Raw genomic sequence first — 15,755 nt, 5'->3', positions numbered from 1 at the left:
CGTGAGTTCGAGCCCCGCGTCGGGCTCTGGGCTGATGGCTCAGAGCCTGGAGCCTGTTTCCGATTCTGTGTCTCCCTCTCTCTCTGCCCCTCCCCCATTCATGCTCTGTCTCTCTCTGTCCCAAAAATAAATAAACGTTAAAAAAAATTTTTTTTTCAAAAAAAACTGAATGATAAGCACCAGAGATATCTTGGGTAAGTAGTTTCATGAGTCGAAATTATAAGAGAACATTTATGATCCAATACTCCCTGCGTGTCCCCTTGCCGTTGAGTAGTAAGCATATAACCACCAGATTCATACAGCAAAAGTGCAGCTTTTTCTGCCCACAGGTCCTGTCCCAGTGCTGCTTAAATTAACTTAGTAAGTTGAGACAAAAGTCTCAAGAATTCTTTCTTCACCATTTAGCTCAACAATCTCACAATATTGTACCAGTTGCTCAAAATCTTTTTCTGTTCTTAAAAACCTCCTCCTGCAAGCAATTTTTCACCAGAAGCTTTCCGTGGGTGCCTGTTACCAGATGTATTTTCCTCTTTCCAGAAGTTTGTTCTCTGCTGCACCATCCACACTTGAACTTTTACTGTTTGGAAACTTTTTTTTTCTTCCAGAGAGAGAATCCCGGAGGCACAGAGACAGGGAGAGAGAAAGTGAGAGAGAAGCGGGGCTCCAGCTCATCTAATGGGGGCTGGAGCAAACGAACGGTGAGATCATGACCTGAGCCCAAGTCCGATGCTGAAGGACTGAGCCACCCTGGTACCCGGAAACCTTTTTTAAAAAATAAGGCGTGGAGGGGCGCCTGGGTGGCTCAGTCAGTTAAGCATTGGACTTTGGCTCAGGTCATGATCTATCCTTCCTGAGTTCCAGCTCCAGGTCAGGCTCTGCACTGACAGCTCAGAGTCTGGAGCCTGCTACGGATTCTGTGTCTCCCTCTCTGCCCCTCCCTCGCTTGTGCTCTGTATCTCAAAAATAAATAAAATAAAATAAAATAAAATAAAATAAAATAAAATAAAATAAAATAAAATAAAATAAAATACAGAATGTATACTATACACTTGGGCCTTGTCACTTCCTGCATAGCTCGAGAATGCAATTTAACTCACACCAAGTTTGCCTCCAAGAAATTGAGTCTGAAAATCTACCCGTCTCCCGCAAGACCCGACTTTAAGTAAATGAGATAATTTCGGCGGCTTCTGACTTCCGGGCCATCACTGGCTCGCAGCCGCAAACCGGCCGCCTTGCCTCGTGTACGTCACTTGTCCCACACTCGTTCCAGCATGGCCGCCCCCAAAGCCACAGCCAGCGGGCGCGGACATACTGCTCCCGGAAATACCGGCCGACTGTTCGCCTTTCTTCGAAGTCTTAGGGTCCTCCTCGGCCGCCATAGGCTGTCGAAAACTTGGAGCGACGGTTCCAGGAATAGCAGCAGTTCGCGGAAGTGTTACCTTTAGGTCTCCTTGTTTCCTGGAGAAAACCAGGTCGGTGTGTGCTTTTGTCCCTTGAAGGTTTTCGGTTTGTCCCATAGGAGGTTTGTTTCTCATGGGATGACGTGGTGTCCACATCGTGGAAGTGGAGTAGGGTGGACCTGTGGAATTACTGGCTCAAAAGTGGAGGTATTTGAGGGGAGCCACGTGGGAGTCTGTGACGCCTGTGTCTGTGGTTGGGGTACTTTTGGGGCCATTAAGACCGTTAAGGGTCTGTAGAGATCACGACCGTGTCCGCGCTGTAGAGCGTATGCAGTCCTGCAGCAGGCGGGGCAGATCATTTACGATGATCGAAGTGTCTGGTTCCGGGCGGGCGGGGGGGCGATTTAATTTGGGGCTCAGTGATGTTGGGGCTCCGGTGGGTGCTCATGACATCGGGGTGTCTCGCCCGGTTTTCGGATTAATAAGGGCGTGTGTGATCGGTGTCTGGTACAGAGATATTTGTCAGGGCTGCAGCTTTGGACGCCAAGGACCGGGGGCTGGAGTTTGGGGTGAAGTTCTTAGCTGGGCTGCTGGGACAGAAGACTGCAGAGCGCCGGAGGGTAGTTCCAAACCCTCTGTGGTTTTGTTTGTTTTGTTTTGTTGTAAAGCCTTTTGTGCAGGGGTTGACTTATTGCAGACGGAGGGGCTAAATCGCCACCGCCGTCTGTTAGTCGTCGTCTATGGCTGTTTTCCCGGGGCAGAGGAAGAATTGAGTCCTTGCGACAGAGATCTTAAGTGGAAAATGTGTAATATGTATCCGTTTGCAGAAAAATGTTTGCCAGCGCCCGCACTCACCTCTTAATACATAGGAGCGGGGAACACTGTTGCTTACTGCATCCTGCCCTGCGTCCACACTTTGTTCTTTGCCAACAGAATGCCCGTTTTGCTTAGTATCCACCCCTCTTGCAGGGTGATCCACATGTCGGTTTATTACTAAGTAGCGGTTGGTGTTAGTCAGCCGTGGTGGTCCCAGTTCCGATTGCTAATGACTGAATTTCTGTGAAATGAGCTTAGTATGTGGTGCGGTTCCAGCCAGCTATCTGTGAAAATCTGCTTACTGGTTTCTGGGGGAGCATTTTCTCTTTTATGTTAGTAATTCTTTGAATCTCTTTTTCTATGTCCATGATGATGTTGTCTGAGTATAATCTTAATTTTCATTCCGGTTTCCAATGTTTATAATTTATTATAATTTATATTATTTTGAGCAAGGCCTCAAAAATAAAGGAAATATAAATGAAAATGCAATTTATTTATTTAAAAATGTTTAAAAATGTTTATTTTTGAGAGAGACAGAGACAGAGAGCAGGGAAGGGACAGAGAGAGAGGGAGACACAGAATCCAAAGCAGGCTCTAGGTTCTGAGCTGTCAGCACAGAGCCCTCCGCAGGACTCCACAGTTTGAACTCACCAGCCCTGAGATCATGAGGTGATCCGACGTGGGTCGCTTAATTGACTGAGCCACCCAGGCACCCCAGGTCCATTTTTGTTGTATACGTTTCAAGGCTGTGTTGTTACGTGCATAGAAATTCAAATTTTTATAATGTGGTGGATTGAACCTCTTAACCAGTGAGTGTTGTTTCTCTTTTTCTTTAGTAATTTTTGGGCTTTCTGGTCCATTTTGTCTGAGAATATAGTTAAACCAGATTATGCTTACTCTTTTCGTGGTATACTTTTTTCCTAATCTTTTATCCTGGAGCTTTCCATGTCATTGTTTCAGACATGTAACCTATACTAGCATGTATTAGGTTTTAAATTTTAATCCAGTGGGACAATTTTGAGGCATTTGTGTTTAATGTAATTAACTGGAATCCTGGTTATCCTTAATATAATTCTTAGTATGTTTGGTTTAAAAACAGTCATCCAAGTGCATTGTAGTTACCCCACTGATTCTCAGTTTCTTACTCTTTTTTGCCTTGTTTTGGATGAGTTTCATGCCATTATATTTTCCCATTCTGTCAGCATGAAAATTATGAACATCAAGACAATTAGTGGTTTTGGTCAGGACACTGGACATTATCTGTACGGCATGGAACCTTCCTTTGTCAAATTCTCGTGTTAATTAGTTCTTTTACACTCTTCTCCAGCGATGCAGGAATCTTAGAACACTTCGACTTCGTTTGCCACTTTTCAATTTATTTTTATTTTTAATTTTTAATTTTTTTAGAGAGAATGAACTGGGAAGGCCAGAGGAAGAGGGAACGAGAGAATCCCAAGCAGGCTCCACACCCAGCCCAGACCCCAAGTCTGAGCCACTCAAGTGCCCCACCACTTTCCAATTGATTTACAATGTTCTGTACTTTTGTTTCTTATGTATTTAAAACCTCCTAAGATATTACCATTATTGCTTATAAAACCATGCTTCTGATTTTCCCAGTACTTTGGTTTTCAAACTGAAGTGCCTGTACTCACAGGCTGTACAGAAAGCTCTGAAGATATACTTGAGCACATGTGGTTTAAAGGACAACAGTGCCCTGATCCTCTTCTGTGTGGTCTGTTGCGTGCAACTGATCTGCCTGATTCCCCTTCTCCTGAGGCATGTGTTGGGCGGATCTCATTTTCCTCGTCTCATGTCAGACTCCCCCGCTTACACATCACACGATGAAGGAAAACCTTCGCCACGTTCAGAACCTCAGGCTTTACTGAAGAATAAATCTTCTGGGGTATTAAATAAAGGGACACCGAGTAGAGGTGCCTGGGTGGCTCAGTTGATTAAGCGTCCAACTCTTGATCTCGGTTCAGGTCATGATCTCACGGTTTGTGAGTTCTAGCCCTGCATTGGGCTTCTGTGCTGTGTGGAGCATGCTGGGGATTCGATCTCTCCCTCTCTCTGCCTCTCCCCTGCTTGTGCTTTCCTTCTCTCTCAAAGTAAATAAACTTAAAAAAAAAGGACACTTAGCAATACTACAGGTATTTGTTAAGGTGAGTGCCCAGGAGTAGTGACAGCATCTGGGCCCAGAGGAAGTGCACCACTCAGACTACGTCATCTCCTCGACCCACAAGTCCTGATGCCCCAGGAGTAAAAGGATCACGTGAAGGAGAAAGAAGTTACGGATATGGTGTCAGTTTTTATGGGATACACCTGACTGAAGATTGAGATTTTTTTTTTTTTTTTTTATAATTCATTTTCAAGATAGTTAACATACAGTGTAGTCTTGGATTCAGGAGTCGAATTTAGTGAGTCATCTCTTACATATAACACCCAGTGCTCATCCTGAAAAGTGCCCTCTTAATGCCCATCACCCATTTACCCCATCCCCTCACCTACCTCCTCTCCAGCAATCCTCATTTTGTTCTCTGTATTTAGAGTCGCTCTCTCTCTCTCTCTTTTTTTTTTTCTAAATCACACTTCTCTTACTAATGCTTCAAAGTAGAATTTTGTCTTCTTTTCTTTCTTTCTTTTCCCTTCCGTTCTGTCCCATCCCCTCCCCTCCCCTTCCCTCCCATCCCTTCCCATCTCCTCCCCTCCCCTTCCCTTCTTTCCACCCAAGCTAATTAGCATATAGTGCATTAATGATTTCAGGAGTAGAATCCTGTGATTCATCCCCTATATATAACACCCAGTGCTCATCCCAACAAGTGTCTTCCTTAATGCCCCTTTGCCCATTTAGCCCATCCCCCACCACAACCCCTCCGGCAATCCTCAGTTTGTTCTCTATATTTAGGAGTCTCATATGTTTTGTCCCTTTCCCTGTTTTTTTTAGCTTTAATTTTTTTCACCCCCTCCCTGTTTTTATATTATTTTTGCTTCCCTTCCCTTATGTTCATCTGTTTTATACCTTAAAGTCCACATATGAGTGAAGTCATATGATATGTCTTTCTCTGACTGACTTACTTTGCTTAGCATAATACACTGTAGTTCCATCCACATTGTTGCAAATGGCAAGATTTCATTCTTTTTGATTGTCGATTAATACTCCATTGCGTATATATATACATATATATACACATATATATACACATATATATGTATATATACATCTTAATCTATTCATCAGTTGATGGGACATTTGGGGTCTTTCCATATTGGGCTATTGTCGATAGCACGGCTATAAACATTGGGGTGCATGTGACCCTATGAATCAGTAATCCTGTATCCTTTTTATAATTACCTAATAGTGCAATTGCTGGGTTGTAGGGTAGTTCTATTTTCAATTTTTGGAGGAATTTCTATACTGTTTTCCAGAGTGGCTGCACAAGTTTGCATTACCACCTAGCATTGCAAGAAGGTTCCTCTTTTTCCACAGCCTCACCAAGATCTGTGGTTGCCTGAGTTGTTAATTTTAGCAAGTCATACTGGTGTGAGGTGGTATCTCATTGTAGTTTTGATTTGTGTTTCCCTGATGATGAGTGATGAGCATTTTTTTATGTGTCTTTTTTGGAGAAGTGTCTATTCATGTCTTTTGCCCATTTCTTCACTGGATTATTTGTTTTTTGGGTGTTGAATTTGATAAGCTCTTTATAGATTTTGGATACCCTTTATCTGATATGTCATTTGCAAATATCTTCTCTCATTCCATTGGCTGCCTTTTAATTTTGCTGATTGTTTCCTTTTCCATGCAGAAGCTTTTTCATCTTGGTGAGATCCCAATGGTTTATTTTTGCTTTTGTTTCCCTTGCCTCCAGAGACATGTTGAGTAAGGAGTTGCTGTGGCCGAAGTCAAAGAGTTTTTGCCTGCTTTCTCCTCTAGAATTTTGATGGTTTCCCGTCTTATATTTAAGTCCTCTATCCATTTTGAGTTTATTTTTGTGTATGGTAAGAAAGTGGTCCAGGTTCATTCTTCTGCATGTTGCTGTCCAGTTTTCCCAACACCATTTGCTGAAGAGACTATTCCATTGGATATTCTTTCCTGCTTAGTCAAAGATTTGTTAGCCATACATTTGTGGGTCTATTTCTGGGTTCTCTATTCTATTCCATTGATCTAAGTGCCTGTTTTGTGCCAGTACCATACTGTCTTGATGATTACAGCTGTGTAATACAGGTTGAAATCCCTAATTGTGATGCCTCCAGCCTTGGTTTTCTTTTTTAGTATTGCTTTGGCTATTTGGGGTCATTTCTGGTTCCATACAAATTTTAGGATTGTTGGTTCTACCTCTGTGAAGAATACTGGTGTTATTTCGGTAGGGATTGCATTGAATATGTAGATTGCTTTGAGTAGTATTGACATTTTAACAATATTTGTTCTTCCAATTCATGAGCATGGAATGGTTTTGTGTGTGTGTGTGTGTGTGTGTGTGTGTGTGTGTGTCTTTTTCAATTTCTTTCATAAGCTTTCTATGGTTTTCAGTGTATAGATTTTTCAACTCTTTGGTTAGGTTCATTCCTAGATATTTTATGGGTTTTGGTGCAATTGTAAGTGGGATCGATTCCTTGATTTCTCTTTCTGTTGCTTCGTTATTGGTGTATAGAAATGCATCCGATTTCTGTGCATTGATTCTATATCCTGCGACTTTCCTGAATTCATGGATCAGTTCTAGCAGTTTTTTGGTGGAATCTTTTGGGTTTTCCATATAGAGTATCATACTGTCTGCGAAGAGTGAGAGTTTGACTTCCTCCTTGCCTATTTGGATGCCTTTTATTTCTTTGTGTTGTCTGGTTGCTGAGGTTAGGACTTCCAATACTATGTTGAACATGGTAAGAGTGGACATCCCTGTCATGTTCTGTTTAAGAGTCTCTTATGGTTTGCCCCTTCTCTTCTGTTTTTATCATGATTTTCCTTCCCTTCCCCCATGTTCATCTGTTGAGTTTCTCAGATTCCACATATGAGTGAAATCATGTGATACCTGTTTTTCTCTGATGACGTATTTCACTTAGGATAATACTCTCTAGTTCCATCCACGTTGTTGCAAATGGCAAGATTTAATTCTTTTTGATTGCCAAGTAATGTTCCATTGTATATATATACCACATCTTCTTTATCCATTCGTTAGTGGGACATTTGGGCTCTTTCCATACTTTGGCTATTGTTGATAGCACTACTATGAACACTGGGGTGCATGTGCCCCCTCGAGTCAGCGTTTTTGTGTCCTTTGGGTAAATACCTAGTAGTAGGACAAGCCCCATTTTAACAACATGTTCATGTTTTCATTCTGCTTTTTTTTTTTAATCAAAATATATTTATTTATTTTTTTCAGGAATAAAATTTAGTGATTCATCATTTACATATAACACCCAGTGCTCATCCAGGACTGAGATTTCTGAAGAGAAGTTAAGAGTAGATCCAGAAGACACAAAGCAGAGCTTCCCCATTGCCAGCTATTTTCAGAGAGCAGAAAAAATGATCCAGGCACAGGTGACTTGGTTTATTTTATTCTTTCCTTTGTTCCCTAATGGTGTTGTAGAGACCTATAAAAAAATCAGTTCCATTAATCTGAAAAGTATACATACATATATCTTTTGTCTGTCATCTCCACATGGATGGTGTTTCTAGGTTAACAAGATTGAACTTCTACATGTTATAGAAACTTCTCATTGGAAGAATGGATGGATGACTGAGTGCACAATTACAGAATATTTAATTAGATATTTGCTTCGTCCACATTGTACCAAAATAAAAGCACCACCACATGTCTAGATAAAACCTATATAGTGGAAATAGGCAGAAAAATTTTAACATTTCTTCCATACCATCAAAAGGACATCACTTCATTAGAGAGCACTGTTATTACAGGAATCCCTGACGTTTGATGATGTGGCTGTGAACTTCACATGGGAGGAGTGGCAGCTCCTGGCCCCTGCTCAGAAGAACCTGTACCAGGATGTGATGTTGGAGAACTATAGGAACCTGGTGTCATTGGGTGAGGACAGCTCCCCTGTGTCACTCAGAGGGTCCCCATCAGTGGCCTTTCCTTTCTCGGCTTCTTAAAGCTCTGGAGTATGTGTGCTGCTCTGAAATTAGATTCTCAGTCCCCTCCCTGGCTCCAGAGACATGGGTATGTTCTCCCTTCACCTAAGTGCACAACCTTTACTTTGTACAAATGTATGATATTGTGATATATATATATTTATGTATATACATGTATGCTTTTGTATACATATATACATATGTACATGTATATTTTATACATATATACATATATATGCATATGTATGTATATGTACATATATGTATATCTTTTTGGCCTTCATCTCCAATTTTGGCACAGAGCTCCTGCAACAGTTGTGATTTCCAAGGTTATAAGAAGATAAATGTAAAATGGGTGTCTTTTGTTATTTATATAACAAGACCCTTTCAGCCATATTTGGATTTATGTTGATGAGGTGATTTTGGAAAGCCACTATATGACCTAAGGATGGAGTCTGGTTGCCAGGGGAACCAACCACGATTAGAGGGTGGCAACTTTCAGTTCCACCTCACCTCTGGAGAGGAGAGAACAGCTGGAGTTTGAATCAGTCACCAAAGGCTAATGATTTAATTTACTTAATCATGCCTACTTAATGAAGCCTCCATAAAAACCCACAAGAACAGGTTTAGAGACCTCTTGAAATAGTGAACAAACGGAGGTGCGGGGAATGTGGGATGCCGAGACACAGCATGGAAGCTCCACACCCCTTCCCACATACCTTGTACTGTGTATCTCTTTCACTGGGCTATGTCTGAGTTATATCTGTTTATAATAAACCAGTAACGTAATAAGTAAATTGTTCTACTAAGTTCCGTGGGTTGCCCCAGCAAATTAATTGAACCTGAAAAAGGGGATCATGGGAACCTCCAGTCCATATTTAGTCTATCAGAAGCTCAAGAAACAACTTGGACTTCTGATTGGCGTCTGAAGTGGAGGAGGTGTGCAGTCTTGTGGTAGTGAACCCCTAATCTGTGGGATCGGAAGCCGTCACCAGGTGGAGATTGTCAGAACTGATCTAAGTTGTCGGACACCCAGTCGGTGTCCTTTGGTGTCACAGAATTCCTTGATGTGTGAAAACCCCATGGATCAGGTGTCAGAAGTCAAGTACTTAGTAGAGTATCAACGGGAGAGGAGACAAGCAGGGCAGTATGTTTTTCCTTTGTAATGTGAAAATTGTTTTGTCGTCAACTATAACATTTCTGTGGTCTTCAGAGACCCCAAGCCCAATGCTTAGTCTTCTGTCATTTCCCATGAACAGGTTTTTACCCTAGGAAACCAGATGTGCTCACCAAGTTGGATCAAGGAAAACCAACAGGGACAGTGGAAGATGACATCCCCTTTCGAACCTGTTCAGGTGAGTCAGAGAACCAGGAGGGGGCTGGGCTGTGGAAATCATATTCTAGTTGGCCAGATAAGAGTCACAGCTGTGAGAGGGTTTGAGGATAGGTAGGCAGTGCCTCCATGCATCTCTCTCCCAACGTGAGACCTCTTTTTTTTTGTAGGAGTTTAGAGAAAAATATACTCTTTGCCTCTTCTGGGATCTATTCCATTTTTATCTACATGTTAATATTTTGCCTATTTGCATAGTTTTCTTCTTCCTAAGATTCTCTGATCTTTCCCTTCCTCTTCATTCCCTTTGACCTCCCTTGCTATAAAATTCCATTGTCCAAAGGCCTCTCTCCAAAGAGAACACTTCGAATTCCTGTCTTCCGACTACTGCACCCCTCTGTCCCATTGGTAGTGTTGATTTTCCTTCCTAACCTCCACCCCAGCCAGGATGCTGGGTCTCCAAAGTCTTCACTGTGCCCTTGTCCTCACTCTGAAGTTCTCCCAAGGTTCTGTTTTCCATCTTCTCATCTGGTCTCCTAGCCCTTCACACTTTTCTGCATTCTAATAAGCTAAGTTTCTTCTGTTCACTTAAGAAAATTCCCAAACTGACATCTCAATGTGATCCACCAGACTTTAGGTCTGTATAATTCACTCATCCCGTGGCAACTGTCCTGAGTTCCCAATTACTGCAAGGAACTCACCTCCTCTTTCCTCCCAGGAAGCCCCTGTAAGTTTAGGTTCTTCTTTACTCCCGTGCATCTCACATCCTGGCCGTCCAGGCATGACCTCAGATATTCCCTACCTGCAGAGTGCTCTTCTTTAAAGGAGTCAGTTGTTCATGAATTTTAACTAAAAAGATATTTTAACATCCTTCACTCTCTGCAGATCTTACCTCATGCCTACTTTAATTCCTTTGTGTATTTACTAATTTTGAACTTTCTTCTTGTTCATTATAGATGTGACACCGCTTTGTTCATTTCCCTAAAACTTGTATTTTTTCCATTGGATTTGATGATATTGAATCCCAGTTAACTACATTACCTGTCATGTGACATGAAATTCCTCTTTCTGTGATATCTATGATGTACCATCTCACTTACACAAAGGCAGAGTTTCATCATCTCTCCTACACTCTCCCCAGTGTGTTCCATATATGTGACTGCTTCCTTCATTCATTCCTTTAAAAATTAGTTTCTGGTAGCTTAGCAGTGTATACTTGAGGGTAAGAGCAGTAAGAAAAACACAAGAGCTTTCGTTCTAAGAGAAGGAATAAAGAAAATAATCAAAATAAACAAATAAATATGTCTAGGGAAGTGAAAAGTACTGTGATAAAAATTTAGTTACCAGGGCACCTGGGTGGCTCAGTTGGTTAAGCGTCTGATTTTGGCTCAGGTCACGATGTCATGGTTTGTGAATTTGAGCCCCACATCAGGCTCCACTCCTGTCAGGGCAGAGCCTGCTTCAGATCCTCTGTTCCCCTCCTCTTTGTCCCCCACCTCAAATATAAGTAAGTAAACATTTAAAAATATGTAAACATTTAAATAGAAAAACTTAGTCACCATAATGGAACAGTAGGGTCTTGGTCTCCTTTTTAGGAATGGAGCGCCCCTCTGATAAGGTGCCTTAGAGCCAAGAGGTGAGGGAAGTTAACAGGTTGCTGGGTTGGGAGTGTTCCAAGTAGAGACCATAGCAAGTTCATTTTTTTTTAAAGTTTATTTATTTGTTTTGAGAGAGAGAGAGAGAGAGAGAGAGAGAGGTCAAGCTGGGGAGGGGCAGAGAGGGAGAGGGAAAGAGAATCCCAAGTAGGCTCCACGCTGTCAACACAGAGCTCACAAATGGTGAGGTCATGACGTGAGCCAAAATCAAGTCAAACGCTTAACTGGCTGAGCCACCCAGGCGCCCGAGAGCATAGCAAGTGACATGTAATAATTATGTTTTCAAAGAATCCCTCTGCTGTGTATATAGTAGACAGTAGCAGGCAAGGGTGTAAGCAGGAAAGCTATATAGGAGGCTGCTGTACAACATGACAGGTTGGTTGTCCTCAGAATGGGTGGAAGGGACGTGTTGGTCATGATCTGGATACGGTCATTACAGAGGGCAGATGAGATCTGACATTTAAGTAAATATGGGCTATAAGAGGAAGGAATGAATGGAGGTTGAAGGTAAGACTCTGGGGGTGGAAATGGCTATAAGGAACGTTAAAACGGCATAATTGAAGAATGAGTGCTTGGTCTTGGCTGTGATTTGAGGAATAGGAAATCCTTAAGGTACATTTGAGCAAGTAGATGAGGGATGTGAGCAGCTCCCTGGGTAAGGAATGTTCCAAAGTAAACCTGGACAGTTCAAAGGCCCGAGGCAGGAGTGTGATCTGAAGAATTTAGGAAGAGTGGACAGAGCAAGACTGGAGAGAAGGTCACTGGGGTAGTGACAGGGGGTTGGGGTAGCAGGTCACATAAGGCCTTTTAAGGACATGTTAAGACCTTGACTTTATTCCTCATGAGATGAGAAAATGTTAGGGAGTTTCAAGTAGAGGAGGCTTGACATGATGTAATTTATGTTTGAAAGGATCACTTTGGCTATTGTACAGGAGACAGGACTCGGCAGGGGAGGAATAGGAAAGCCAAGTAGGAGGCTGCTGCTGTAAAATGAGAAAGAAATTGGCTTCCACGAGGGTGGAGGGCATTGGTGTTGGTTCAGTTCTGGTTATGATTATAAGGAGGGCAGGTGGGATTGATCAATGAGGTAGGTACTGTGTGTGAGCAAGACAGACAGATGACAGGAGGCGCTGAGGAGTTCTGTCCTGGTTAAAGGGAAGACTGGAGTTGTCATTCACTGTGATGGAGGTGCTGTGTGGATGAGGAGATTTGGGATGGGAAATCAGGAGTTCCCTTTTGGAATTTGTAGGTTACATGTGCTTGGAACCCAGTGTGTATCATTATTATTGCTCCCCAAGGCCAACCACGACAATGAATCCTATCGGGAGGCCCGTTTTCCAAGTGTAACCTGATTTCCTGCACCTCTCTCCATCTCCAATGTTCCTTCCCACCCGTTTCACAACCTGCAGCTGTTTTCCTTGTGTCCTTCTTTGCCCTTTAAGTGGTTTTACCGAATGGCAATGTAGGCTCCCTGAACATGATGACTCTGTGTGTGTGTGTGTGTCCCCAACATGAGCACATGCCCCGTGCACTGTAGTCATCAGTAAGGATTTGTGAAGTGAAGGAGTCTCTTACCAGTTTGGATGAGGCGACCCTCCAACCTGTGGTCTGCTGCTCACAGTAAATTGTGTGTATTTCACAGTCTCTGCATGTTTTGTGAGGCCTCCTTTAGAAAGGAGGCAAATCTGTATTTATTCATTGCAAATGATCTAACCTTGTTTTTACGCTAACTACTTTTATCCTTTGGGTTATTTATATTATCGTTTTATCCAATGTGCGAGGAACATTAAAATGTATTTTTATTGATCCTAATTTCATAGGGTCATCACTAAATAGACACCTTACATCAAGATAGTTTTTCGGTGATCTTTCTTCCAAATCAAGATGATGAATGAATTCATTGTTCTTTTCTTTCCTAGAAATCTGGAAACTTGATGACTATTTACCGGAGCACTTAAAAAATGAAATAATGGAGAATAGCCTAGAACAATGGCATAAACATAACGCATTTGAAAATACTGTTCATCAGAGCACAGCTCATTCCGTGTTAAGACAAAATCATGATATATGTGACTTACATGGAAAAACTATGAAACCAAAGTTAACTTTACATAACCAGAACAGAAGCAATGAAATAAAGAACCCTGCAGATCCTAGTGGAGATGGAAAATCCTTTCTCCACACTAATAATGAACACTTTCATACTAAAATTAAATCCCCTGAAAGCAAGAAACTCATCATTACTAAGTCCCAATTCAGCAAGCATCAGAAAACACAAAAAACAGAGAAGCCTCATGTATGCAGTGAATGTGGGAAAGCCTTCAAGAGGAAGTCCTGCCTCACTGATCATCAGATCATTCATACAGGAGAGAAACCCCACAGATGTTGTCTCTGTGGGAAAGCGTTCAACAGAAAGTTCATGCTCACTGAACACCAGAAAATGCATACAGGAGAAAAACCTTATGAATGCAATGAATGTGGCAAAGCCTTCCTCAAGAAATCACGGCTCAAAATACATCAGAGAACACATACTGGAGAGAAACCATACATTTGCAGTGAATGTGGAAAAGGCTTTATCCAGAAGGGAAATCTCATTGTACATCAGCGCATCCATACAGGAGAGAAACCTTATATATGCAATGAATGTGGGAAAGGCTTCATCCAGAAGACCTGTCTCATAGCACATCAAAGACATCACACCGGAAAGAGTCCCTTTGTGTGCAGTGAATGTGGAAAATCCTGTTCCCAGAAGTCAGGTCTCATTAAACACCAAAAGATTCACACGGGAGAGAAACCTTTTGAATGCAGTGAGTGTGGGAAAGCCTTTACCACAAAGGAAAAGCTCATTGTCCATCAGAGAACTCACACAGGTGAGAGACCCTACGTCTGCAATGAGTGTGGAAAGGCTTTTGCCTACATGTCTTGCCTTGTTAAACATAAGAGAATACACACAAGAGAGATCTGTGGAGATTCAGTCAAAGTGGAAAATCCTCCCTCAGAGAGTCACAGCTTATCACAGACTAGTGGTGCTGTGCAGGAGAAAGGCCTTGTTAATACAGTGACTATGCAAGTGCCTTCTGTGGCTTGTCAGACGCCATTAAACATCAGTGGACTCTTAGCAAATAGCAATGTGGTCATAGTGGGACAGCCTGCAGCCAGATGTGCACCCTTAGGAGCTAACAGAGGGTTTGCACAGGACAGAAACCTTATGAATACAGTGAATGTGTTCGTGCCTTCTGTGGTCAATTATGTCTTATTTTATGTCACAGAAAACCAGTAGGAGGAAGCTTGGAGACATTCTACGTGGAGAAGGATTGAGCAAAAATTTCTAGATTGTATTATGGCTGAGAAGTATATACTGAGAGGAATTGTATAAAGGCTGAGGCTGGGAAAGCCTGATTTCCTCATCCTATTAAAAATATGCATTGATACAGAGGCATAATCTGATGTTAACCCAAACACATACACATCAGTTGCTCTATTGTATCTATCTGTTAAAGGAATGGAGGAAGTCTGAGTTCAACTAAGTGGAGGAAATGAGTAGGTGAATTTTAAAAACATACAAGATAATTTGTATCTGGAATGCTGCTATGAATGAAAAATCAGGAAAGGGCTAATATTGGGTGGGGGGGATATGGGACATGTGTATATCAATTCAGTTTCCCCAGGCCAAGATGATTCATTGGAAACTGGGATGTCTGCTGTAAGCTCTTAAAGTTTATTTTATGCAGAGGCACTCATGAAACAGTAGCCTTAGACTGAGTCAGTTCATTACTTTATGGAGTATTTGTCAAATACTCCTTTTGTACTGGGTCCTGTTCCAGAAGCTGAGGATACAGTAGTGACCAAAAGTAGAAAAAGCCCCTAGTTTCCTGGAGAGAGCACTGAGGTTACTAGATTATCCTTAAGTGGTATGTTTACACACCAGCTAATCTAATAAGAGGATGTAAATATCCACACTAGGTGAAATAGTCTTGGTTGTTTGCTGTAAGAGGATACTGTAGACTGGATGGCTTATAAAAAAAAATTATTAAAAAAGTTCAAGGTTTCTACATAACGAATGTTTCAAAACTTTCTAAGTATGAGAAGTCTTGAATAAAAAATGAAGAAAAAATTATTTCTGTTGTGGAAGCTGCAAAGTCGAAGATGAAGGCACTGGCAGATTTGCTGCCTAAAGGTCTGCTTCCTGGCTCACAGAAGGCAGTCATCTCACTGTCCTCACATAGGGGAAGGGGAAGGGCGTTCGTGGGAGGTCTTACAGGGGCACCGATCTGATTCATGAGTGTTACATCCTTATGACCTAATCACCTCAAGGGCCCACTTCTTTATTTTTTTTAATGTTTATTCATTTTTGAGAAAGAGAGACAGAGTTATGAGCAGGGGAGGGGCAGAGAGAGAGGGTGTCACAGAACTCGAAGCAGGCTCCAGGCTCTGAGCTGTCAGCACCGAGCCTGACGCGGGGCCCAAAC

General features: G+C 42.1%; 1 protein-coding gene across 2 annotated transcripts; it reads left to right on the top strand.

Annotated features, from left to right (window-relative positions):
• Window positions 1–1,406: 1,406 nt before the first annotated feature.
• LOC124510828 (zinc finger protein 350-like) lies at window positions 1,407–15,614 on the top strand. Of its 2 annotated transcripts, XM_047077495.1 has the most exons (5): window positions 1,407–1,472; window positions 7,592–7,749; window positions 8,128–8,254; window positions 9,561–9,656; window positions 13,206–15,614. In XM_047077495.1, exons 2-5 carry the CDS (start codon window positions 7,735–7,737, stop codon window positions 14,564–14,566), a joined length of 1,599 nt encoding a protein of 532 aa, XP_046933451.1. In that variant the 5' UTR covers window positions 1,407–1,472; window positions 7,592–7,734; the 3' UTR covers window positions 14,567–15,614. The 2 variants fall into 2 exon arrangements, with proteins under 2 accessions (XP_046933451.1, XP_046933452.1); XM_047077496.1 differs by lacking the exons at window positions 1,407–1,472; window positions 7,592–7,749; window positions 8,128–8,254 and adding an exon at window positions 8,270–8,389.
• Window positions 15,615–15,755: the final 141 nt, after the last annotated feature.

Source organism: Lynx rufus, unplaced genomic scaffold (assembly GCF_022079265.1).
Source record: "Lynx rufus isolate CCGP_SWC_20201006 ecotype Redwood Valley unplaced genomic scaffold, mLynRuf1.p SCAF_16, whole genome shotgun sequence".
Taxonomy (NCBI): domain Eukaryota; kingdom Metazoa; phylum Chordata; class Mammalia; order Carnivora; family Felidae; genus Lynx; species Lynx rufus.
Note: the sequence above shows the minus strand (reverse complement) of the source record. Positions and strands in the feature narration are given on the sequence as shown.

Bases quoted from the DNA above. Each gene is read 5' to 3' on its own strand.
- LOC124510828 (XM_047077495.1), top strand. The intron at 8,255-9,560 runs GTGAGGACAGCT...TCCCATGAACAG, and splicing joins TAGGAACCTGGTGTCATTGG to GTTTTTACCCTAGGAAACCA. The intron at 9,657-13,205 runs GTGAGTCAGAGA...TTTCTTTCCTAG, and splicing joins CCCCTTTCGAACCTGTTCAG to AAATCTGGAAACTTGATGAC.